Source organism: Lindgomyces ingoldianus (genome assembly GCF_010093535.1).
Source record: "Lindgomyces ingoldianus strain ATCC 200398 unplaced genomic scaffold BDR25scaffold_35, whole genome shotgun sequence".
NCBI lineage: Eukaryota > Fungi > Ascomycota > Dothideomycetes > Pleosporales > Lindgomycetaceae > Lindgomyces > Lindgomyces ingoldianus.
Window position 1 is genome coordinate 149,904 of NW_022985196.1, and position 22,447 is coordinate 172,350.

The following is a 22,447-nucleotide window of genomic DNA, read 5'->3' on the forward strand; positions in this document are numbered from 1 at the left end:
TCGGGTCACCTCAGTAGTCTTCTCGCCTGACTCGGCCCGGCTGGCGTCGGAGTCAGCCGACAACATGGTCTGTCAAGGCCTAGGCTTGGGTTCAGATCGTACGTGGATAACATACAATTCGGAGGACCTATTATGGATATCGCCAGAGTATCGACCGTTAAAATTCATAGTATGTAAGAATATGATTGGTATTGGTACTAGTCAAGGAAGGGTATGGATATGTAAGGTTGAACATAACAAGCTTATTGCGTCTTAAGGCGTTAGAACATTTATATCATTACTATTTACTCTCTTATATTTATTATTCTCTCTATTTCATAGAGGGCCGGGGATCAGCATGAATATATAGCTTGCTAATTTGCCACAGCGAAGCTTTGAGCTCACGATCAAGCGACGAAGATGTCCACGTGCAGAATTACGTGTTAAATATTTGCCACTTAAGTCTAGCCAGAGGGCAAACGCCTCGATCCTGCTAGCAGAGAGGACGGTCAACCCACTCTGGACGGACCCTTGTGAGGTGGCGAATCTTTAAGAGTGAGTTAGTTGATGGGACGCTTACTAGGGTTGTTAAGGGTGCCCATCCAGATATCCCTGTATGGATATCCCGTACGGATATCCGAGTTTTTTAAACCTATCCCTGGATATTTACTTAGTAAGATATGGCTTGGCTGAAGTGTTTTAAGAAGCCTGCTGGCGTGACCTTTTTGGGCCTAACGTTTTGGAGGCCAACAGATAGAGCCTGAGTATTTTGACGGCAATGAGGTTAAGCAGCTTGATTTAGATGAGCCTGGCGATGATAGCAACGGTGAGGTTGATCTCACAGGGATTCTGGATGGGCTTGAGCCTGATAGACATGTAGACGCGGTGCTCAATGTAGATTAGTGCGCAATTAAATATCCCATACGGATATCCTAATTACTGTGGGATATATACGCCGTATGGATATCCGAATTTTTTTTTACATATCCCGGATATTAACAACCCTAAGGCTTACAGTAGCTAGAAGTTGAGTTAGATCGCAAGGCTGTGAGGCTGAGGCCGGCCCTCTTGCCAAGTCTTTGCACAGCCAGTCGGCCATGCCTGACGGCCATAAGACCCGCTCACCAGATGACATAAGTAAATTAACACAGGCGATAATTATGTTAGACTTGCCGGGTTGTTTCACACTAGCCAGGATTAGAAACCACTTTAATCAGAAGTACCGACCAGGGTAGCGGCCTTGCATGAATTTGTGCGCGACAGCAGGCATAAGGCTAATGAGAACTCCTCAGCATTATAGCCAAGTTCTAAGGCTTAATAAGACCATTCATAGGTATTATGGAGTAGTAAGAGCTTGATAGTAGTACTATAGGGAGGGAACTCTGTCACGCTATAGAAGGAGGCGCTCTTCAAGTCAGGTGCGAAGGTGACGACGCAAACGTAATTTATAGGTAAGAGGTGCGCTAGATCTTCAAAAATAGCTACAGTACATTATTTATACATAATTTTAGTAAAGCTTGACGTGTGCGCAGAGTTATAGTCGCTCGAAGTCAAAGTACCCCTCATATTTTGCGGCATGGTGGGATTTGCGTGACCTAGGGACAGACGTTAATAGCGAGATTTTTGAAGACTACATTAAGCAGCTCCTTCCTCATTGCGGAAGACGGCCGGAGCTGAGGTTCGTACTAGTGATAGATAATCGTATCTCAACTAGTCTTGGCCAATGCTGCCTCGCGTAAGAAATGGAATAAACCACATTAAAACGCTGCTGTATTATATATATAAAACCACTCCTTTAAGAAAAGGCTGACGTATTGTAGAAGCCGATTTTGCAAGCTAAGGCAAACGAAGAAAGAAAGAAAGCAGAGTAGAGTTTTTGGAATGTGAACCGAAATACAACGATGACCATACCGACACCGCAACGCAAAACTGCAGTCTGAATAGATCTCGTAAACTCCGACTTTCCAATCTGAGCTTCCATGCCCACCCAGGGTATTAACCTTACTGACCGCCCAACCCTCGAAACCCCCGAAAGTAGAAAAATTGGACACCGCACATAGACCTAAAACTCCAGAAATACCTAAACACCAGCTGTTGATTTTTAAAAGACAGAACGAAGAGGGACTTAACAACCATGAAAGCAGGACATTCTTCTCTGAAGCTGTATCTAGGCTAATCCTACATAGTTCGGAACCCTCTGGCCATACCTGGGCGCTGCGTTCGTGCCAACATACTGCTGATCACTACCCCAGGGGTCGATCTGACTCCCTCGTCGACTACTTAACGTAGTGCTTCGTCGTAGAGGTTGCCTATGAGACGCTTGCATATGCTCGATGGCTGCTTCAACACCGTTTTGGATCCCGTTTTGGATTGCATCTTTCACGACGTCAGCGTGGCTGTCTGCAATATACCGCGGCGCCTGTGAGGACACAAGAGCTTTCGGTGCGGAGGCATATTGAGAGTGGGGCTGGGTGCCGTAGTCATAGGATGGTTGTTCCTGAAGGTGTTGTACTTGCAAGCTATGGCGACGGTGGGGGGGTTGCGGTCGTCGAGACCCAGCATAACCATCGTAGATGTCTTCGTTGAGCAGGGGTTCAGGGAAGTAGTTCGGGGTCCTGCTGCTCCGGCGCGGGTACGCTTGTTGTTGAGAGTTATACCCAGGGTAATCATCTCGGACTTGAGGACGCATGGTATTGAGATCATGTTCACGGTATATTGGGACCGTGCGGTTGTGTCGTTGGTGACCATCTGTGGTTGCCCTGTGAAGAGACCCTCTGCTGATCCGGGCAGGGTCTTGGGTACGCAAGCGAGGAGGGAAGTCTTCCTCTCGAGAGAAGACACTGTCATCAGCGTCAGAGATCGAAGATCTACCGTCTGTGTAAACAGTGTCGCTGGCGCTGGCCGATGAAGGAACTCGTGTCATGTACTGAGCCGACATCCACTTCTCATCCGTGCCGCCAAATGGAGATATGGATGAGCTCTGACGCCGATGGCCTCCACCTCGACGCTGATATCGTCCGTTGTCCTTATATTTATCTCGTCCACGGGCTCGATCGCTATTTCGCCCTCTTGAATGATCGGTGTCGCTGTCTTCTCGACTCCTATACCCGTGTTTTCCATGGCCCCGTCCGTATTGATCACGGGATCGATCACGGGACCTTTCACGGGCCCTATCGCGGGATCGATCACGGGACCTTTCACGGGCCCTATCGCGGGACCGATCACGGGACCTCTCACGGCCCCTATCGCGGGACCGATCGCGAGACCGATCACGGGACCGATCGCGGGACCGATTGTGAGTGCTCGTGATAGCGGGGGTGGGATTCATAATGATCTGGACGGGAGAAGGTAGAGCGCCCTTGGATGACCTCGGAGACTCGCTCTTGGTCGACTTTCCACCGTGATGCCCCATGGAAGGAGATCGCAACAACGGCGACTTGTCTTGGGGTCTCCCATTAGACAGACCAAAGGGAGCCGGGGGAATGCCGGACCCGGATCGGTGATGTGAAGTCTTGTCCTTGTAGGACTTCGTTACCCTATTTCGACTTAGATCCCTTGGTCTACTTCGACTCCTGTCCCTGCTCTTGGTTCGACTTCTACTTCGAGCATGGCTAGCGACGAAACGGTATCCGTCATCGGCAGACTCTTCACTGAAGCTTTCGCTTTCCGAAGAATCCATTCCCGATTCCTCACAGTCTGAATATCTGAGTTTAGTCTTCGACATTTGTTTCTTTAGCATGTGAGCGGTGAGGTTATCGATGGGAAACTTCGGTGGTTCATGCCTCATACTTGGTTGATTTGTCGGCATTGGGAATGCTCCAGGCATGTTGGGCATTGGTGCCTGATGAGAGGCGTGTTGTCCCTGTGGATACTGTTGTTGTTGTTGTTGCATTTGTTGTGGCTGTGGCTGCTTCGGAAGACAGCTCATAGGTGGTGGTGGTGGCGGCGGTATTCCTTGATTCCCATATGGTCCAGAAGGATTTGGGGCAGGACCCATACTTTGAATTGGTGGTGGCGGAGGTGGAGGGGGAGGTTGGTTAACTCCTGGCATTTGTCCTTGACCTTGGACTTGGTTGCGCCCTTGGGGTTGATTAAATTGCTGATTGGACTGCTGATTCTGGTTATTTTTTGGATTCTGACCAAGTCCTTGGTTAGGGTTCTGAGCCCAACTCTTCTGGTCCTGTTGTGGACCGCTCGATTTGGGAACGTCGTAACCGTTTCCGGGATTTTTGGCTGGGTTGACCGGGGTGCTAGAACGTTGTTGAGTCTGCAATATAACGTCGATGCGTATTAACTTTCTCTCACGGCGATTGAGTGACTTCCACTCGAGATCCACTCCGGCAATGACCCATTCCAGATTTCGGTTTTCTCGCTGAAGAAATTGGCTCTGTTGCTGAACGAGTTTATTCATTATGCGCCTAACATGGTCGGCAATTCCCGAAGGAATCTCGTTAATAGTTTTCTTGATTGAAGCACGGTTTCTGCGCAGCCGGTTCAAATCATCTCGCAGATCCTCGAGCGAGATATGTTCTTGCTCCGGCTCGGCCAACTCCCAGGAACTCTTGTTCCCTTTCTGGATGGTCCATTGCGCGAGCTGTGGATCGTAGAGAGAGTGCTGATTTGGGTAGTTTTGGACTCCTTGGTTTCCTTTCGGCTGACCGACATTCTGAAAAGGCTGTTGTCCTTGCTGTCCTGGCTGTCCTGGTTGTCCTGGGCGGGACTGACCCCCGTTCTGCTGTTGCTGCTGCTGCTGCTGCTGAACGGGATACGGTGGGGGGGGAGCAGGCATGTTCATGATGAATAGAAATGAAGTATCAATTCAGGGACCGGTATAAAGTGAAGCAACAGAAAGGCGGTGGGGCGCAAGGCCCTTTTGAGATGTAATGCTCTGGGCAAAGCGGGAGACTAGGACCACGCTGAGGGACAGCTTTCAACAGGGCAAAGAGATTTAATGACTGAGGCGAGTATGGGATGAGGTGGACAATTATATAGACTCACCGCGTTCCCATTGTGTCTTACTTCAACAGCGCATTCCCACCGCCCACGCCATGATATCACAATCATCGTAGCCATCATGCAGGTCAAGGTGACGCCCTGCAGGCCATGCCTATCGTTGGCTCAGGGTTTGAGGAGCATACCGAGATGTGATTGGAAGCCTTGCATTCTCGTTGGATACCAGGCTCTGACCGGACGTAAAGAGAGGGTCCTTTCAGAAAAGTAGGCAAATGCTCAGCCTTCTGCCGCAGGACGATCCCTCTGGCATCTATTTGAGCCTCAAAGCTCACCGGTTGGCCTCCCATCCCATGCAGCCAAGAGACGGGACATTGGTCTGACTTTGATAGCCGGTCGTTCCACGCAGTCTGACAAGGGCTACTTTTAGTCCATGCGGAGGTGGTACCTGCAAGCCACTCTTTTGATCCGGTGTCGATGGGTAACACATGGATAGGCCGTTACATTTTGATGGCGAATCTCACGGGTTTGGGCGGCATGAGGAGATTCCTGTGGTGAAGAGCGAAGTTGGAGGTCGGGATAAACTTCTGTTCGCACCAAAGTGGGAGCAAGAGCGCTTTGGCCGCATCACGCCCCATTTTCATTCACCCTTCATCAGGCCCCCTCTAGTCTGGGGGAAGCGGGGGACAGACTACGCAACAGCTGGAAAGGCGGGTGCCCTTGATGGTCTCGCAATCGAGGCGCTGTGTCGCTCACCTCTGACTCTCTGTTTCATGCTGTGCTGGTCCGCATCCGTGGCCCGACCATTCAGCTACCATTCAGCTTCCCAATAAGCTGAAATATGCTTTCCTTGGTCGCGCAAAGGTTTCCGTTGCTCAACTTCTGGTATCGAATGCGTTCAGTATCACCCAGGACTGTCCTCGCCATCTTCGACGAGTCATTGTTTCCCACATGCACACTGCTTCAGCCTTGCTGCGAGGGCATCGATCGCCAAAGGTGCCAGCGAAACGGAGGACAGCTACCACGCAATCGATCAGGACCGTCCTCAATCAGACTGGGGCGCAAAAGCGGCTGGGAATGATCGGTTTGCAGAGAGGCACCCTCCCTTGTCGCTAGCATTCTTCCGTTTGGAGACAGACAGCGCCCACATCTGCATGTCGTCACGTTCCCCAATCCTAAACGAAGGACTCTCTTACTTGCATGCGATCCTCCAATGACCGCCGGCGTGGATGTCCGCGTTTGTAATCGAATCCGCGTTGCTAATTTCACTCCACCGGAAGTCGGCTGACGAATAGTTTTTCATCTCGATACAGTCTGCCAAATCACAACCTGTATTCTCAGCCTTAGAGACAGGGCGGCGCTTCGATTCGGCAGATGAAGAAACAGAGGCGATTAGAAAGACTATAACGATAGGCCAAGCCGTTTCATTATTCTTCTATTGGCAGTCTCTTCCGACCCATTTCCAATCTAGTACTTCTTGACCGCTGACAGAACGCGAGCTCCACCGGACGGGGCGAGCCGCCCTTCCCCACTATCAAGCACGATTATCGTTATTCAAGTTAGCTGGGACTGGGATCTTAATTTCAAAAGGCTCGAGTTTTACGGCTTGGGGTATCCTGTCTATCCAACTTTTTTGTCACTTCGGACACTTCCTTGATCGAAGAGTCTCTGCTCTGAGCATCTGATCAGAGAGTCAGACCACTTTCTACCTCACAACTCACACACTCTCTATAAATTATCCAATAAGCCGATCTTGAGGAGAACTCTGGCTGCTGTGCGGCAAAAAGCATCCAAGTAACAAGAACAACCTCGCTATCAACCCACACCTCTGTTATGCCGCGAAAGGAAGTCTATAGAAATGACATTTGCCACCACATGGCTCCTTTACATCTGCGGCCCTACGGCGCCAGCTCAAGAGCAAAGAAAAGAAAGCAGAAACCTTATCGTATCCTCTCTCCGGGTGATCGCTCTGCAGATGCTGCCTTGTCGAGTCATGGATGATCCCTCTAGGCATGAAGTTCCGGAGGACAAACAAGCAATACCCCATCTGTTAAGCTTATTCAATTAACACTCGGCCGTGATAACGTTTCGGTATACGGCAGTGAGGCGGCGATGACCGATTGATACGCATGTCTCAGCCTTATGCGGGTAGGAGCGATGAGCAAGACAATTTAGAAATATACGTCTTCACATGAATGTACGTACTGGGGTGTTAGCCGCATCTACCAGTACCATCGCTTCCCATTTATCGCTCACCCTTCGGGTCTTTCATACCCTTCGGTTAATAGTAGAGAAAGGTAGTGATTGACAATTGAAACAACATCACTAAAAACCCTAGTTTTCAGTAATTTACTGTGTACCACAAGCCACGACAGCTAGCAATCGTCATCAGCCATCATCAAGGATCCTACCCAGTGCCCCAGGCTGTCCCTTCCCGGGAAAGCTCCGCTAATGTCCGCACTATCCTCCCATAAAAAAGAAGATCAGCCATCCCCTTCCTAATATGACCAGTGTAACCGCGACTACCACCGCACAATCCCCCGCCCCAGAACCAATATATGCAAAGCTCCCCTGCGGAAATTGTCATGCACTCCTGGACAATATTCTAGATGGCTCAGTATATCTCACACATTCCATATACACGTGATACACATGTACAGTTACCACACAGCCAAAGCAAGTGTTCGAATAAGACACCAGAGTATGTGACCTCTACTGCGGCTATATGACACAGCCACTGCATAGAAGCCATTCCCGAGCTTGTGATGTGATATGGTGTGGTGTACAGCCGCTGTCAAATAGCGACAGGAATATAAGAATTAACGCTAACTCGCGGTACGTAGTCAGACCTTTGACGTAGAAGCCGTCATCGAAGACATCACAAATCAAATCATATAACTAGGAGTATGAGAGATTATGCTTCTTTCATAACACCTCACTGGCCGTTCTCATTGATCCCGCACTACCCATCCAACTATCTATATACAAAACACCCCCTAATCCTCTCCTAAAGAATTAAGATTACCGCTCGCTCAAGCTCTGCTGTGCTATTGAAAAAAAAAAAAGATAAAAGTGCCGCTCCGACAATCAATGGGGCGGGTAGTTGGAGAAGAAAGGGAATCTATCACCCCTTTGGAGACCGTCATAGCGCCTACAAAGAGAAGCTGTCAATATGAAAAGGTAGAATAACTTGCTTCAGAAGAAGAGGTAGTACAGCGAGGGTATGAACATAATCTTACAGAAGCCACAACCAAGAATCGCTCGCTCGCACGACAAAACAGCAGAGCAGAAACAAGCGCCGACAAGTCCATGCGAGGGAGGTAGAATGAGATGAGGCCACCGGGAGGAACGGACCGACGGGAACAAGACAGGGTAGTAAAGGCCAGATAGGGAAAAGGGCGCGCGATGATAGACAAGCAGGCTGAGAGACAGGCAGTCCTCTGCCTGTTTCATACTCAACATGAGGCAACGAGTAAGCTGCCGAAGCAGACACACCCACCCACCCAATTCCCATGTCTCAAACCCCCTCTTAACCGATCCCCAGAATCGCGTGTGTAAAACACGAGGGAGGTGGAAGATGCGCGCCCATCTCACCAGCCCGCCTCACTCTGAGCCCACGAACGCCCTGCGCCCTGCTGACCAGACGCCCTATCACGTGCCATCCCATCCGTCCCCGCCCGGCCCGACCCAGCCCAGCCTGTTTCAGGCAACTTGTTACCTCAGAGGAACCTTGACATCCTCAGTCCCCCTCTTCAGCACATCTTCCAGCCTCCACCTCGGCTGTCTAACCTTCATCTCCGCCTTCTCTTCTCTAATCCATTCCTCCGGCTCTGCTCCACCCGCAACCCCCGAACTGAACTTTAGTTGAAGCAGATCACCAATCTCATCGCACGCCGCAAGCATACGATCTAGATCTTCTTTCGTGTGCGCTGCAGAGACACAAAAGCGCGCGCGCGATGACACGAGAGGGGTGGCGGGATATCCAACAACAACAACCGAGATCTTACGTCGTAGCATTTCGTGGGAGAAGGCTGGCATTTTAGCGGGGTTGTACAGCATGACTGGGATGATGGGGGAGTCGTCGTGGCCGTAGACAATGAAGCCTAGTCTCTTCAACCCCAGTCGTAGATAGCGGGAATTGAAAGCAAGACGCTGGAGGCGCTCTTCGCCTTGCCCGGGCACGAGATCTCCGGCGATAATCCGAAGGGAGGATGCGATTTGCGTGAGGACAGGAGGTGAGGGGGACTCTGCGAACAGCATGGCAGCGTTCTGTGTTCTGAGCTTGTCGATGATGGATTTTTCGGCGGCAATGTATCCGCCGTTTGCGCCGAAGGATTTCGTAAGCGTGCCCATGAGTATGTCGACTTCGGCGGGGTCGATACCGAAGTAATCACAGACGCCGCGACCTTGGGGCCCGAGAGCACCGATTGAGTGGGCCTCGTCAACGAAGAGGTGGTATTTGTACTTCTTCTTCATTTGAACCAGGGCTGGTAGATTGCACATAGTGCCCTCCATCGAGTACAGTCCTTCGACGGCAACGAGAATCTTCTTCCACGGGCGATGTGTTCGTGGTTGACCTTGTGAAATCTGTTCGCGGAGAACGCGCTCTAGATCTTTCATGTCGTTGTGCTTGAACATGGTAACAACGGCACCGGACAGACGTGCTCCAAAGCGGATGGAGGAGTGGTTGAGCTCATCAGAGATCATCAAGCAACCCTTTCCAACCAGAGTGGGGAATGAAGTCGCGTTGGTAACGAAACCCATGGAAAAGACCATCGAAGCAGGCTTGCCAACGAATTTGGCAATCAGGTCCTCGACTTCAAGCGTAAGATCAGATGTACCAGCATCCGACCGCGGACTAGCCATAGTAATTCCGTACTTTTTAATGGTGTTCTCGGTTGCATCGGCACAAGGACCTTCTGATTGAGCAAACCCGAGGTAATTGTATGAGCTCATGTTCAGCGTCTCGGTAGTAGTTCCAAGCAGCTTAAATGTGTTGTTTCCATCGTCCGACTTGCGGTCCAGAAGCGTGATGAAACGACCCGGAACACCAGTGGTTGGTCGAGAGAAGCAGTCGTTGATCCTCATCTTCAATCTGCGGGTGTAGAAGTTGTCGAAATCGCTGTTCAACGGAGCATATCCACCCCGCTCTTTCAGATGACTATAATGCGCCCGTCTAAACCTCTTGCCGAAGAAATCCCGCACATGTCCAAATACTATTAGGATTAGGTAGCTGATGTATGTAGTGAACAAAAAGTAATACGGCGGCTCATCTTCGACTGGCTCTGCGAACTCGCCTCCCTCAAACTTGCTGGTGTACCTGTGGCTTTGCGATCCCAATGGCCCAAACTGCGCGTGTGCCCTTGCAAGCCGCCGAGCTTCCTCTGGAGACGGAGGCTGGAAGAGGGTCTTCGGCTCAGACGGCATCTTCTCCCCGGTTGCGGTTGTGAGGTTGATGGTCGGTAACGACAGGGTGGAGGAGTTGATTTGCTGGGGGGATGGAGAGTTGAGGAGGGCCTGCTGCTGAGCGACAATTGCCGCCTGCCAGTCGTTCCTTGCTTTGGGCGATCCCCCGAAGAGAGATGTGAGTTTGTTGCCTTTGAAAGAGGTTCGTCGCGGCTGGTCCCTCTTCTCGTTCATGGCATCGAGAGAGGGAGTAGAGGTATTGGTCGCGAACGGATTGATAGTTCGAGCAGGCATGGCAAAAGCGTGTTCAGGCGATTTACGGGTGTGTGGTGAAGGATCCGGGCTTGTGGGTTTCCTCGCAAGCGCTCGACAAACCCCTCTGTGGGTCTTGTTCGGAACAGAGGGGGAGGCGGTGAGAGTCGGGAAGGAGTCGTGGCCGAGGTCGAGGAATGGGCGCTGCGAGGCAAGCGAGTTAGCAATGCGATTTGAGGCAATTTAAGTATGGTGCTGCGAATACGGTGCTGGGCGGGGGAAGCTAGAAGGAGGGAGAGGTGCAGTGGTGGAGTGAGGTTTTCAATGATGCTCATTCGACCATGCCGGGGATGCCGGATAGGAAGCTGCGGAGGTCGCGGAGGAGACGCAGGTTGTGCAGCAGCTGGGAACGACTTACATTAGGTCTTCTTATTCAATCTTTGATCAGCTGGCTCACACGCCCGTGGATGCTTCCGCCCTCGCAGTGCCTGATTCCTGGCGCGCTGTTTTGCTGTTCTCCTTAGACGTGTGGTTTTCGTGGCGCAGAGCGGGCTTTAAGCTCGAATGCAGTGCCAAGACACTGCTCGCGGACCGAGATGGTTCAGGCGACGTCAAATTTGGTGGCTGACTGTCGAAAGCCGCGTCCGCAACTGCGAATTGTCCTGGGCGGAGTGCGAGAGGGCAGCACGGCGAGGGCGAGGCGAGGATGCGAGGTTATCAGCAGGAAGTGAGACGCAAAGGGGGGTGGAGCTCTTTTTAGCCCGCAAAATTGTGATGGTTGGGTCTGTAAAATGAGATGTCCATCCCCCCAGTTCCGCTGTCTCCCAAGCGAGATGCCGAGGCCGCGCTCAGGGGCACTTGCACCTCTCCCCCCCCCCCCACAAATCCCTGTTCTCCCTCTCGGCCACAACGGCAGTGACATTCATCCCGACCTGCACCTCACACCCGTCAACCTAATCCAGACGTCTTCTTGTCTGGTTCAACTTGGCATGGAACACAGGCATCACGGTATTGCATGCGTTGTATTGATACTACCCGCATGCCATTGGAAAAGTAGCTCCAGGAAATTGGACGCACAAGTGAAGAGAATCCCCCGGGACCCGAGCGAGAACCAGAGCGAGAATCTGAGCTACATCCCATAACTAAAGCCGTTGTCGTACTAAGTGGAGGCTGAAAAATGATATCTCTTTGTTGATGACTCTGCATACAGATAGACTGATTGAGTAAGAAAGCATGGTGTCCGCACAGCGGGCTATTCGTTTCTTCCAACATACTCTCCTCCAATTCTCTCCCAAGTCTGTCATCAAAAAATCCCCAAACTCAACATAGGAAATCTGCCCATCTGCACCTGCGACAAACAAAACAACCCGTGCGCATAAAAATGTCAACAGTTCCCCCCAAATTCCCAACAAAGTAAACACGAACAACAAACACAGTGACGGACAGATACACGCAATCATGTGCATGTTTCAACCTCCAACACCTTTCCAACAGCCCATCATTGTCACCCTTGAAGGGAGGCTGGGCGCAGGTTCCACCAGTCCGCCTTCACTCTGTGTACCCTGCCATTTCCACAACGCCGTTGGTATCCCGGTCCCATTAAATGTGGTCGTTCAATTTGCGTTACGAGTTGGGGGTGGGCTGTGTCGAATTAAGTACTCATGGGAGAGGAAACAATGGAATCGGAATAAATGGAAAACAAATCGGATGGGAGGACTGCGTATTTCGAGATTTCTGAGGCGGCCATATGTAGACGAGAGATGAGAACATATTAGGTATCGGATGAGGCGAACAGAAACGAGGGCTGCAAATTTCAAACCTGTTTCAAGGTGAAAACTTGCGCTCCACGTTCCCCCTACCTGCATGTACGGTGGCGGGTATTAGGTTGAGTAAATCAAACGACGAACAGAACTTTTCAGGGTGCATTTATTGCTACATCTGGTGGTTCTCTGGGGATAAGCTCGCTGGATCAATCGTGCCGAATGACACCAGGTTCTGCATATCCAAGTCGTCGACATTCTCTTCTAATGGAGACCGGAACGGAAGGTTGAGCGTCTGTTTCGCGTAAAGATCCGACAACTGCAGCGCCTCGTCTGGATTCTCGTGTGACATTGGGTACACGTCTGCAGAACCATCACGACCGAACGAAGTTAGAGGCGGAGATTGGTTCGCGATGACCGGGTCAGTGTGCACCATGGAAGGCATGGGAGAGGCTGATGCGGCAGAGTGAGCCGAGTGAGGTGGTCCCATTGGTGTGTGAAGGTAAGGAGGAATGTTGTAATGCTGGCCGAAATTTGACGCAGGAACACTGTCGGTTGGTGGCCCAGAGGTAAAGAAGGCTGGCGTGCCGTACTCCGATGGCGAATTCGCGGTTGTGGCCGACATAGGGTACTGTCGGTAATCCATTCCGTACCCTGCCGAGGTGTCAATGCTGAGGTTCGGTCCAATGGGTCCTGGAGCACTCTGTGGGACAGGCGCAAAGATTTCAGGGTTCGGAATGTAGGGTGACGGTTCTGGTTGGATGAGGAAGGACGGCATCGGGTTGCGGAGCATCGAGAAGTCAACCGCGACAGGAACAGACCGACTGCGTTGGCGTTTGTGACCACGGGCGTGCAGACCACCAGGCCCGAAAGGACCCTCTTGAAACATACCCATGTGGGGGTGTGCGAGGTGATTGGGTTGGGAGGCTGGGCGATGATTGATAGGCGACACGGGCGCCGAGACGGCGAGGGCATTCTGGTCATAGAGGTTGTGTCGGTTCTGAAACGATTCCAGCGAGACGAGTTTCGCCAACTGTCCGCTCAACACCTTTGGGTGGCCGCCTAGGTGGTGAGTTAGGATCTGTGAGGCCTGTTGCTCCTCCGTGAAATCGCCGCACTGGAAGAATCCTCCTGATCCTGAAGAGTCCATGAAGAAGTTGGGCGGACGGTTGAGCTCCACAATGAGGCCACCGGGGCGTTGCGAGGCACCCTCGGCGCTGGCCGTCATATCGCCATTTTCCAAGGTTATGTTTTTGATGTACGAGAAGGGGTACTCGATCTTGTAGCCTGCTGAGTCATTGTTGATGTAATAGGTAACGCAGCACTTCTCTGGCGAATAAAAAATAACAAGATCCATCGCACTCTGGCCGACACGACGCCACGTGCCAATGCTCAAAGAACGACACGCGAAGTGGTGGATGACTGAATCGTGTTAGTCGAAAACCTCTCGTGATTCAGAATGTTTTAGTCTGGGTCAGAACTCACCGACTTTGGAAGAGCTGGTATCAGTGTTCAGTAGCATGCCGCTTCCATACGCGGCCATTGATCCACCATTGCGACCAAGGAAATCTCTTCCCAATGATTTGCCGGACTCCATGGCCTGCAACGCGAGGTACCGTCGCATCGACTCTGGGATGTCGTTGCAGTCGTCCCCGTTTTCGATGCTTTTCTTTGCAATGTTCTTTATTTTAGCGCGCCTGTGCGCCTGTTAGTGAGAAGAGCAACAAGTATTTTTGCGCGAATATGGAACGGTACCTGTTTTGGAACCAGATTTGCACCGATCGCTCGGTCATGTTGATTTCGTTAGCTATCCTCTCGCGCACAGCAGCCGTTGGCGTGGGGTTCTTGTTGAACTCGACTTCCAAAGTGACCAGTTGGTCCTGAGTGGCCCTCTGTCTCTTCTGATTCTTTTGCTGCTGGGTGAGGGTGCTCTTGCGTGGTGGCCGGCGGGGCGCAGAGCTGTGGGTGGGAGTAGCCCCTGAGGCGGAGGGGGATGGAGTTGCGGACAACATGGTATCTTCGGTTGCCTGCATGGTGAAAATAGTCTGAAAGTAGACCGGAACACGAGTCTGATTCCTGCGGCGGCCGGCGGGGTGGAGGGTGCAGTTGTTGTCGAACTGCGTCACCTCAGTCTAAGAATTGTCGTAAGAATCGTGAATGGTAATGGGTCCAAGGAATAGACGTTATTCGAATGTAGTGGGAGCTTGGTGGGGAGCTTCCGGCGCGGGATCGAGGCCAAAGGAGCGTAGGGTTTCCGCGTGAGCGTTGCGGCTCGTTGGTCACCGTCCAAGCACGTGGATCAAGGTGTCAAGGAAAGAAGGGCTGCTATCCGGGGAGCAGTGGGCGAAGTCCGATCGACCGAGAGCGATGCTGAAGCTAGAAGCTAGAAGGAGTGAATTGAGACTGGGGAATGCTAAGGAGTGGACAGGCGATGCCTAAAAAGAACGTGGGCGAAGGCCGAAAGGAATGGCAGCTCTTCGCAGAAGTCGACAATGGGGAAAGAGAAGGTGAACAGAGATCGCACCGACCGCGATGGTGACGTGCGAAATCCGGGGAGAGGAGAGGCTGTAAAAGGTCGACTTTGGTGAGGAACGAGAGAGAAGGGGAAATTAGAAGGGTTGGCGGTTAAGGGGACGTTCACCACGCTAGACTGTTGCGAGGCTAGGCGAGGACGCGCCGGAGCCACGGGCTGGCGCGGGCAACGCCGAAGCACCAAAGGAGAAGGCGATCCACACCTTTTTTTAACTCAGCCTGCCTACGCCGCCATCGCGGTTGATTCTCTCTGCGTGATGGCGCTGGTGATTGTCGCTGGACGGGTCTCCCGTTGCGGGACATTTCCACGCTGTCGTTCACGTCGGCTTCGTCAACCCTTGACTTGGGTAGACATGTTGGGAGACAAGCCCGGTGACACGCATGGCACGGGGGATCGCAGCTCAGGAGGCCAGGAACACGGCTCGGACTCGGGCCAGCTAGATCCAAGAACTCAGGAGACGTCGTGCTGCCTGCCAGGGCTCGTGCGGAAAACACTCGACAAGCGCCTGACGGCAAAATGCTCGTCCCCCCCCCAAAGAAGCTCTCCAGGCTCCCCGCACGACCGTCTTGGATGTTTTGAAAGTTCGACGCATAAAGACGCTCGTCGTTCGAGAAGGCGCTATTTACCCAAGGGCAGACGCGCCGTTCAGCAGAGCATCTGGTGACGACGCGCCAAAGCAGCCTCAGGCGGCCATCCCAGGAATAGCATGAGCTGCTCAATCTCACCTTGGAATGGCTGTCGGCAGCCGCCCTGTGTTGGTTCATCGTTCGCTGACCCTCCATCTGGATTCTGGCGGGTATCTTGGATCGAGCCCGGCAGCTCCTCGTAAAAAGGGATCCTCTTCGGATGAGCCGAGACCACAACGTGAACGGCCCCCGATAACGATCCGAAGTCACCGTGCTATCAGTCCCATTCCACTTGCTAACTACATCAGGATCCCAAGGTGTTTGGAGCTTGAAGCTCGTCAGACTTTCGTTTGGCCATGTCCTCTCCCGTGTGAAGACTTAGAGGCGTAACCGACAAGGGCACAACAGCCAACCCGAGGCTCTATTCGCCCTGCCGGCTTTCCAACATGTTATACATACCAACCATTTCCCTGCAAATATGGCTGCAGGATATTGCCGGGCTCACGTCAGGTTCACCTTGACACCGCAGCGCGTACGGTAGGTATGAGTGGTGGGGTGGCAAGCAGACGCCGACAACAAGCCAGAACCCAGCACTCCCCTGGCGATCCCAGAGCCTCCTCGAAGGACGACTTCGATCCTCAACACGCGCAGATTCTGTTCCAACAACGGCGGCCTCCGCTAGCACCCCGACAGCTGCTCACCCTTTATGCTTCCAGCCCGTTCCGCATTCCTCAGGAACATGGTCCCCCGTTTCTAAATCTGCACACCTTTCACGTTTTGGACCGGATCGTTCCAAAAATGACGCCACTCGCATTGAAAAGCTGCCAAACTGGCCCCCAGGTCCACCTGTCCGGACAACCCCACATGAATGTTTCAGCGTAACACTCCTCGGAAGCCAAATGCGAGGCTCGAGTCGCTCAAAGCTCGTTCGATGACCAACCGGGGCCCTGCCTCTGCTGTGATCAGAAAACACATGCGGATTTGAGGAAGGCATTGATATTGCACTGCATCGCGCTGCATTCAAAATGCATTTTTTTCCTTTTCCAAGAGGCCTCTCGCAAAGTCCCTATGGCGAAGCGCATGCACACAGCAGTTCAGGCATTAAGTGATATTCCAACGTATGTCACCATTTTCGTTCACGAGCTGTACTGCAGCTCGACACCAACTGTTCGGAATATCTGCTCTCTCCTCTTCAGGTCGAGGCTGGCGCCAAGCGTAAACAACAGCTCTTTAATCCTACCCTCCCACAGCAGGCCAATCCGCCAGTCCTGGTCGACGCGTGCCTTGAGAATGCCCGAGACGTCGTCGTCTGGTGCAACAGTGGGCCGCTTCCAATCTGGTCGCAACCTCTTGACCGCCCATTCTACATCGGTGTTGCGGCGGCGTCGCCACAGTTCGCAACCGAGCTGCAACTCGCTTTCGTATGAATAGAAGTTGAAGTCGAAGCGGGAGCAGAGAGCCAAGTTCGGGCCCGCCTTGACGGCGTACGTCGAGGAGAGGTTTCCCATTAGAGGATTCAGCGTCAGCGTCATTGTATACGGAAAGCCCGTGTGATTAGGCAATGTCGTGAATCGTAAGCCGGTGCTGATTCCTCCGCTCTTGTTCAGCAATCCATAGTAAAGCTCTGCGCCGGCGCTGAACCGGCCTTGCACAGGCTCGGTAATCTCGTGGGCGGCTACGGGTGATGTTGAGCCGACTCTGGGGTCGGGTCCGAAATTGTACAGGCCTCGGACGCCCATCAAGGCGGAATCAGTGCTGTACATGTACTCAGTGCTATATTTGCCAACATCGTTCTGCAGCAGGGCGAGAATCGTGCCTCCATTGTTGAGCGTGGAGTCGCTAACAGCAGATATCTTGAGTTGCCGGGTAGGCGAGAGGCGCCTGAGATACAGTGCTTCCAACGTAGACCGCGGCAAGAATATGCGCCCATACAGGAGTGTATCTGCAGGCCTGTTAGCTGACATGGGCGGTTGGGCAGCATGGCAGCTCACCTCTGCGGTCTATCCGCTTGCCGCAGTGCCAGACTTCCCACCACCAAGCCTCATCTGGCCTTCTCAGCTCCTGCAAGTGCCTGTACCCTCTAATAACATGGTGGAGATCGAGGTCGGCGCTCTTGAACGGCCGGAGCAGCGGCAGTGAAGAGTAGAGGTAGGAGACAGAGCCGTCGACGACGCCCACACTTCCAATGGTATATGAGGTAGCAAAGTTAGGCGCAGCAAGAGAAGATATCTGCAATCGCAGCCCTCTCGGAGTCCGGAAGTCGAGCAAAGCTCATCAGACTCTTAGCATGAAGCTGCTGGACACGATGGGAAAGCGGTGCAATCATACCTTTTGCCGTCGCGTTCAAGGCGCCATACGAATTATCGAGATTCCAATGCGAAGCCTCATAAAAGGCATTTTGCACATGGTCCATAAAATCCAACATGACTTCGACTCAGCCCCACCATCCTGATGTGATGGTGGGAGGCAGGACAAGAATGGTGGTGTTGAGGCAGCCTCCGAGTGCTCTAACCACAGCTGCCAAGACCGACCACTCGCGAAAAATTCCCCGCAACCCGTCCTTTTTCACGACCAGTTCAACTGGGCCTGAACTGTTCCTCAAGTCAGTCCAATTCACCACCACGCAAAAAAAATGCCTAAGTCGAAGCGCGCCAGGGTGGTCCATTTGTCCAAGACGGATAAGAAGGGCAAGGAACTGTCGCAGAAGCTGTTCGCCAATGTGCAGGAAGCCGCGGACAAGTTCTCGTACATTTTCGTCTTTGCGGTGGAGAACATGCGGAACACTTACTTGAAAGAAGTACGGGCGGAATTCGCATCAGACAGCCGGTACGGTTCCCTATCCCCTCCTCTGTTTACCTTTCCCCCAAGATACTGATATATATTTATATAGCATATTCTTTGGCAAGACTAAAGTCATGGCGAAAGCCCTCGGCCTTACCCCCGCCGACGAACATCTCCCAAACCTCTCCACCCTCTCTGCTCACCTTAACGGCAATGTCGGCCTCTTCTTCACAAACGGCTCCCCTGCCTCCATCCTCGAGTACTTCTCCTCCTACGCCAAAACCGACTTCGCGCGCGCCGGCATCCCCGCTACGCAAACCTTCACTATTCCCTCCGGCGTCGTGTACTCGCGCGGCGGCGAGCTTCCTCCCGACGACGATGTCCCGCTTCCGCACAGCCTGGAAGTGACGGTCAGGAAATGGGGGATGCCGACGAAATTAGTCAAGGGGAAGGTGGTGCTGGATGGAGATTATACGGTTTGCAGGGAGGGGGAGGTGTTGAATAGCCACCAGACGGCGCTGTTGAAGTTGTTTGGTGTGGCAATGGCGGATTTCAAGATTGAGATGAAGGCGTATTATTCTGCGGCTACGGAGACTGTGACGGAGGTGGATGCTATGGAGGAGTAAGGCTGGAGGTAGAGGGGAGGGTAGGCATTATGATGGCGTTTTGGCGGCGTTAGGAAGGGGGCGGGAAAATAGAGCGTCTTGTTTTTAGGATGTTCATGGCTGGGCGGTCTAATATACCCTGCTTCACGTCAAGTAGTATTTTTGACCCCATGAGACCATGTGATAGCATCCGATTCAACACAGAATTCTGCATCTTGTTATCGCTCTCCTTGATTCCAGCACCAGGCTAGACCAGTCAGAATTTCCTAGCCAGTCTTCCACGGTAAGAGCCAACATACTGAATATATCGAACAACCCATCTGCATGGTGACCCTTCCACAGAACAAAATACAATATAATAGAGGATAGTAATCAGCATCCTAACGCCCATCCCAATGCTCTCGAGGGGTTCAATCATCCCAATCATCTCTATCAATATTGGGTAGCAGGCTCCGTAGCCCAAACTCGCAGTTCGCTCTTGCCGCTTCTTCCAAAAAGAGGCATAACATGGCGATCCTGGATGCCATTGCATTGTCAAGGGGTAGGGGACGTCTCGTACCGCCCAAGAAATTTGATAACATATTATTAGCACAGCCGCTACGGACGAAGCCTTCGTCGAGTGTCTGGCAGATGGAGTCATTGCAAGTGGCAAAAGGCCAACGTCTTACTATGCATAGCAGCAGAATAATATATCGTCGCATAAAATGCACGCGCGACAGGGGCTACGGGGCATGCTAGCGACATTGTGGATATCCCTTGTTATTATTTGAGCGTCGCTATGTCGTCGGTTGCCTCTCCATTATACAGATAGGTCGAAAGATCCAGCCTCAACCTTTAGGTGAGTATGCGCGAGCAGCATTTCCCGTTGACTCTTTTACAAGCACGCTCTACTCACCCCTCATCGCCTACAAATGCGGGAAAACCTGACTCCAACTCGGGGTATCATAAACCCTCACAGGCACCTCTCTTATACTCACAAAAGCCTCGACTACCAAAAACATCCTACTCGCTACATAACTAACTCCACAAACCGTGCACAGTCCCACCACCAGCCCAGTCCAAAATGGCCCGAGCCTCCGCTCATTAAATGCATTCCAAAACTGATCAATAGCTGGTAGCAAATGCGCGAGCAGATTCGTCATCAGCCACCATGCCGCGCAAAACGTCACCCAGACGGAGGATAATCGCCAGAGAAGTTTTTCGACAGCAGAAGGGAAGAAGTAGTCCCACGCGGACACGTGTATGGCGCCATAGGCCATGGATGCGCCCCAGAGAACCATGCCCATTATTTGGGACTGCGTGCGGCGGAGGAGGCCTGCGCTAGGCCAGTCTAGGGAGGAGTGTTGGACGAGTTCAGTGGCGTAAGGGAGGTAGTAAGGGGGAAAGGGATTGGCGGTGGATTTAGGGTGGTAGGGCTGGAATTTTGAACGAAGGGCGGGATACATGGATACGGCTTCTTCGGCTAGTCTAAGGCGGAGGGAATGCGTTGAAGATGAAGATGGGGGAGATTCAGTGTCGAGGGATAGATCCGAGGTTAGGGTTCCGGGACGGCGGGCAAAACGGCCTTTTGGGGAGCGAGTGATGGGAAGTGTGGTGTCTGTTTCGGAGCGATGGATAGGTGCGATGTCGTCGGAGCTAGTCTCTGTTTCTGGCTCTTCGAAGTATGCTAGCAGCCTCAATTCTGGTTTGGGATGTAAGAATCGACCTAATGTGCCTCGAGGCGGTTGGCCACTGATTCGGCTGGCTGAGTACATGTACGCTGCGAGAGGCCAAACCCAGTCGCCACGCAAGAGTGTAGGATACTCGACATGACGGGGCTTATACCACCAGAGAACGTACATGAGTATGGCGCAAACAACATGAGCCACGGTGTGTACTTCGAGCAATGTCGTCGGGAGGTCAAAAGCTCGTCGGCTGATGACCTGCACGACCATCCACCCAGCCTGGACGCACACCAGGAATTTGGCCAGCGAGTCGGTTTTGTTCTTGTCCTTGATGTCGTCCATGGAGAGATCAGGGAGATGGCCAACTTGCGCCAGCAACGCCACTCCCTTCGCCGTTAACGTGAGGCGTTTAGCATCCCCAAACAGACTCGCATATTCCGAATCAGTGTCTTCCAGATCAATCGCAAAGCCACCCATAGTAGCATAAAACCCATGAGTCATGGTCCATGGATATCTCCCCGCGCTTCGACTGGGAATCTCGGATTCGGAAACTGACATCCCCTTCTCCATCCCTGTTGAAGTCCTCGATACACCGCCACCATTTGCAGTAGGCTTTCGTGATATCCCTTCAATTTCTTGATTCCCCATTGTTCTCTTCACTTCATCACTTAACTCCCTTGCAGACGCCCATTGTCTCCACGCCGTGTAGAGAACTAGCTCAGGTCCGAAGAGGCCGATAATGCACCATTTAACCTCTCTCCATAGTGACCCGAGGAATCGCTCTCGTTTAGGTGGCACGTTTAGATGGACAGCTGAGTATACGCAGAGACCAAGTGTTGCGAGACAGCTTATAATTAGAGAAGTCGTGTCGCGTGAATTGTCTTCTTTAACGAAGCCAACTGTTTCGACGTGTTCCACGGTGGCAGATGTGAATTTAACAAGGAGTGGAAACAGAGCGTAAAGGAGTAGCAAGCGTGAATCCATTTGTGAACGAAGAAACGAACGAAAGAAAAAGAGTTTTAGATTAAAGAAACATCAGAAGGACGCAATAAGACAATATAAGAAGAGCGAAGACACCGCTGCAGGATTCTCCTGTGGCGATTTAATGTAGCTAGAAATGGTAAAGGTCAGAAGGATTCGATAACTTTTGCGCTTTTCGATTGACGTCGAGGCCTCTCAGGTACAATATGCAAAAGCAGTTGCATGAGTAACAACTTAAGTACTACTCAAACCCAATCATATCTGGACCCTATGTCGAGAGCTAAATCCTTCGGCAAGGGTTTCCGAACCCGAAACGTATCGTGCTTGACTATGCCTGGGAAGCAACATGGGGGCGAAATCCCACGAGATCTGTGGGTGGCAGCACCCCAGTCGTGGAAGCCCAATTTCCAAAAGCAGAGTCTCTAAAAGACATTGGAAGAGGTGGCGTAAAGGCATTGCACGTGGATTGAGGTTGAATGAACAGCCTAGTCGCGTATAGGTAGGAAGTTCCTCGGTCGACTGGACAAGGTCCGTGTTGCGACTTTCCTGTTTTCGAATTAGTTACATTCACACCGAACTCCGACTGTTCAAATATCCACCCTCTCGTATAAATGGTCTGTCAGTCCAGTTTACCGCAAACCTCATAACACGTCAAAGACTACCTGAGAATTTAAAATGGGTGAAATTCGCTCGCGAAGGCCTGGCTTCGCGTCCAAATTAGAAAAGCCAGTGAGTAACCCCATCCCATAAATCGAACATAACATTAACATTGGAAGGATTCCCCCCCTCTTCTAAAACAGGTGGACAGGCAGCTACTGAGATGGGATGAAATACGTAAGTAATCGAGAATTCATGCCATGATCTTAATTTGATTATTGATCAACAACTCTTCCAGCGGCCTGGTACCAGT

The 22,447-nt window shown here is 52.0% G+C and overlaps 10 protein-coding genes across 10 annotated transcripts in view; 3 read left to right on the forward strand and 7 right to left on the reverse strand.

The window, feature by feature from the left end:
- The window catches only part of BDR25DRAFT_269130 (uncharacterized protein), a 3,683-nt gene extending 3,439 nt beyond the window's left edge, over window positions 1-244 (forward strand). The window contains exon 4 of the mRNA XM_033687147.1: window positions 1-244. Within this exon, the coding sequence (XP_033542898.1) occupies window positions 1-30 (30 nt within the window). The 3' untranslated portion in view covers window positions 31-244.
- A 155-nt stretch (window positions 245-399) lies between these two features.
- On the forward strand, window positions 400-1,718 carry BDR25DRAFT_359848 (uncharacterized protein; the record flags this gene model as incomplete). Its single annotated transcript, XM_033696159.1, has 9 exons — window positions 400-419; window positions 477-512; window positions 563-606; window positions 725-873; window positions 1,038-1,116; window positions 1,171-1,210; window positions 1,253-1,325; window positions 1,376-1,419; window positions 1,520-1,718. The coding sequence occupies 9 exons, from the start codon at window positions 400-402 to the stop codon at window positions 1,716-1,718; spliced, it is 684 nt and encodes a 227-aa protein (XP_033542899.1).
- A 56-nt stretch (window positions 1,719-1,774) lies between these two features.
- BDR25DRAFT_359849 (uncharacterized protein) lies at window positions 1,775-4,768 on the reverse strand (the record flags this gene model as incomplete). The annotated part of the gene is made up of 6 exons (XM_033696160.1): window positions 1,775-1,953; window positions 1,989-2,103; window positions 2,174-2,986; window positions 3,025-3,149; window positions 3,174-3,185; window positions 3,217-4,768. 6 exons carry the CDS (start codon window positions 4,766-4,768, stop codon window positions 1,775-1,777), a joined length of 2,796 nt encoding a protein of 931 aa, XP_033542900.1.
- A 3,775-nt stretch (window positions 4,769-8,543) lies between these two features.
- BDR25DRAFT_79055 (serine palmitoyltransferas-like protein 2) lies at window positions 8,544-11,015 on the reverse strand. The gene is made up of 2 exons (XM_033699047.1): window positions 11,006-11,015; window positions 8,544-10,791 (listed from the first exon to the last, which is right to left on the reverse strand). Exon 2 carries the CDS (start codon window positions 10,627-10,629, stop codon window positions 8,644-8,646), a length of 1,986 nt encoding a protein of 661 aa, XP_033542901.1. The 5' UTR covers window positions 10,630-10,791; window positions 11,006-11,015; the 3' UTR covers window positions 8,544-8,643.
- Window positions 11,016-12,225: 1,210 nt separating this feature from the next.
- BDR25DRAFT_79093 (homeo protein) lies at window positions 12,226-14,694 on the reverse strand. Its single transcript, XM_033699049.1, has 3 exons — window positions 14,103-14,694; window positions 13,833-14,044; window positions 12,226-13,769 (listed from the first exon to the last, which is right to left on the reverse strand). Exons 1-3 carry the CDS (start codon window positions 14,378-14,380, stop codon window positions 12,520-12,522), a joined length of 1,740 nt encoding a protein of 579 aa, XP_033542902.1. The 5' UTR covers window positions 14,381-14,694; the 3' UTR covers window positions 12,226-12,519.
- BDR25DRAFT_79082 (uncharacterized protein) lies at window positions 14,695-15,856 on the reverse strand. Its single transcript, XM_033699048.1, has one exon. The coding sequence runs from the start codon at window positions 15,660-15,662 to the stop codon at window positions 15,009-15,011; it is 654 nt and encodes a 217-aa protein (XP_033542903.1). The 5' UTR covers window positions 15,663-15,856; the 3' UTR covers window positions 14,695-15,008.
- Window positions 15,857-16,642: 786 nt separating this feature from the next.
- BDR25DRAFT_237900 (mitochondrial distribution and morphology protein 10) lies at window positions 16,643-17,931 on the reverse strand (the record flags this gene model as incomplete). The annotated part of the gene is made up of 3 exons (XM_033685616.1): window positions 16,643-17,448; window positions 17,498-17,776; window positions 17,835-17,931. The coding sequence occupies 3 exons, from the start codon at window positions 17,929-17,931 to the stop codon at window positions 16,643-16,645; spliced, it is 1,182 nt and encodes a 393-aa protein (XP_033542904.1).
- Window positions 17,932-18,070: 139 nt separating this feature from the next.
- BDR25DRAFT_269144 (uncharacterized protein) lies at window positions 18,071-19,013 on the forward strand. Its single transcript, XM_033687148.1, has 2 exons — window positions 18,071-18,332; window positions 18,397-19,013. The coding sequence occupies exons 1-2, from the start codon at window positions 18,139-18,141 to the stop codon at window positions 18,911-18,913; spliced, it is 711 nt and encodes a 236-aa protein (XP_033542905.1). The 5' UTR covers window positions 18,071-18,138; the 3' UTR covers window positions 18,914-19,013.
- Window positions 19,014-19,713: 700 nt separating this feature from the next.
- On the reverse strand, window positions 19,714-21,722 carry BDR25DRAFT_377739 (uncharacterized protein). Its single transcript, XM_033697515.1, has one exon. It carries the CDS (start codon window positions 21,538-21,540, stop codon window positions 19,798-19,800), a length of 1,743 nt encoding a protein of 580 aa, XP_033542906.1. The 5' UTR covers window positions 21,541-21,722; the 3' UTR covers window positions 19,714-19,797.
- On the reverse strand, window positions 21,592-22,182 carry BDR25DRAFT_359853 (uncharacterized protein; the record flags this gene model as incomplete). Its single annotated transcript, XM_033696161.1, has 3 exons — window positions 21,592-21,708; window positions 21,805-22,083; window positions 22,111-22,182. The coding sequence occupies 3 exons, from the start codon at window positions 22,180-22,182 to the stop codon at window positions 21,592-21,594; spliced, it is 468 nt and encodes a 155-aa protein (XP_033542907.1).
- Window positions 22,183-22,447: the final 265 nt, after the last annotated feature.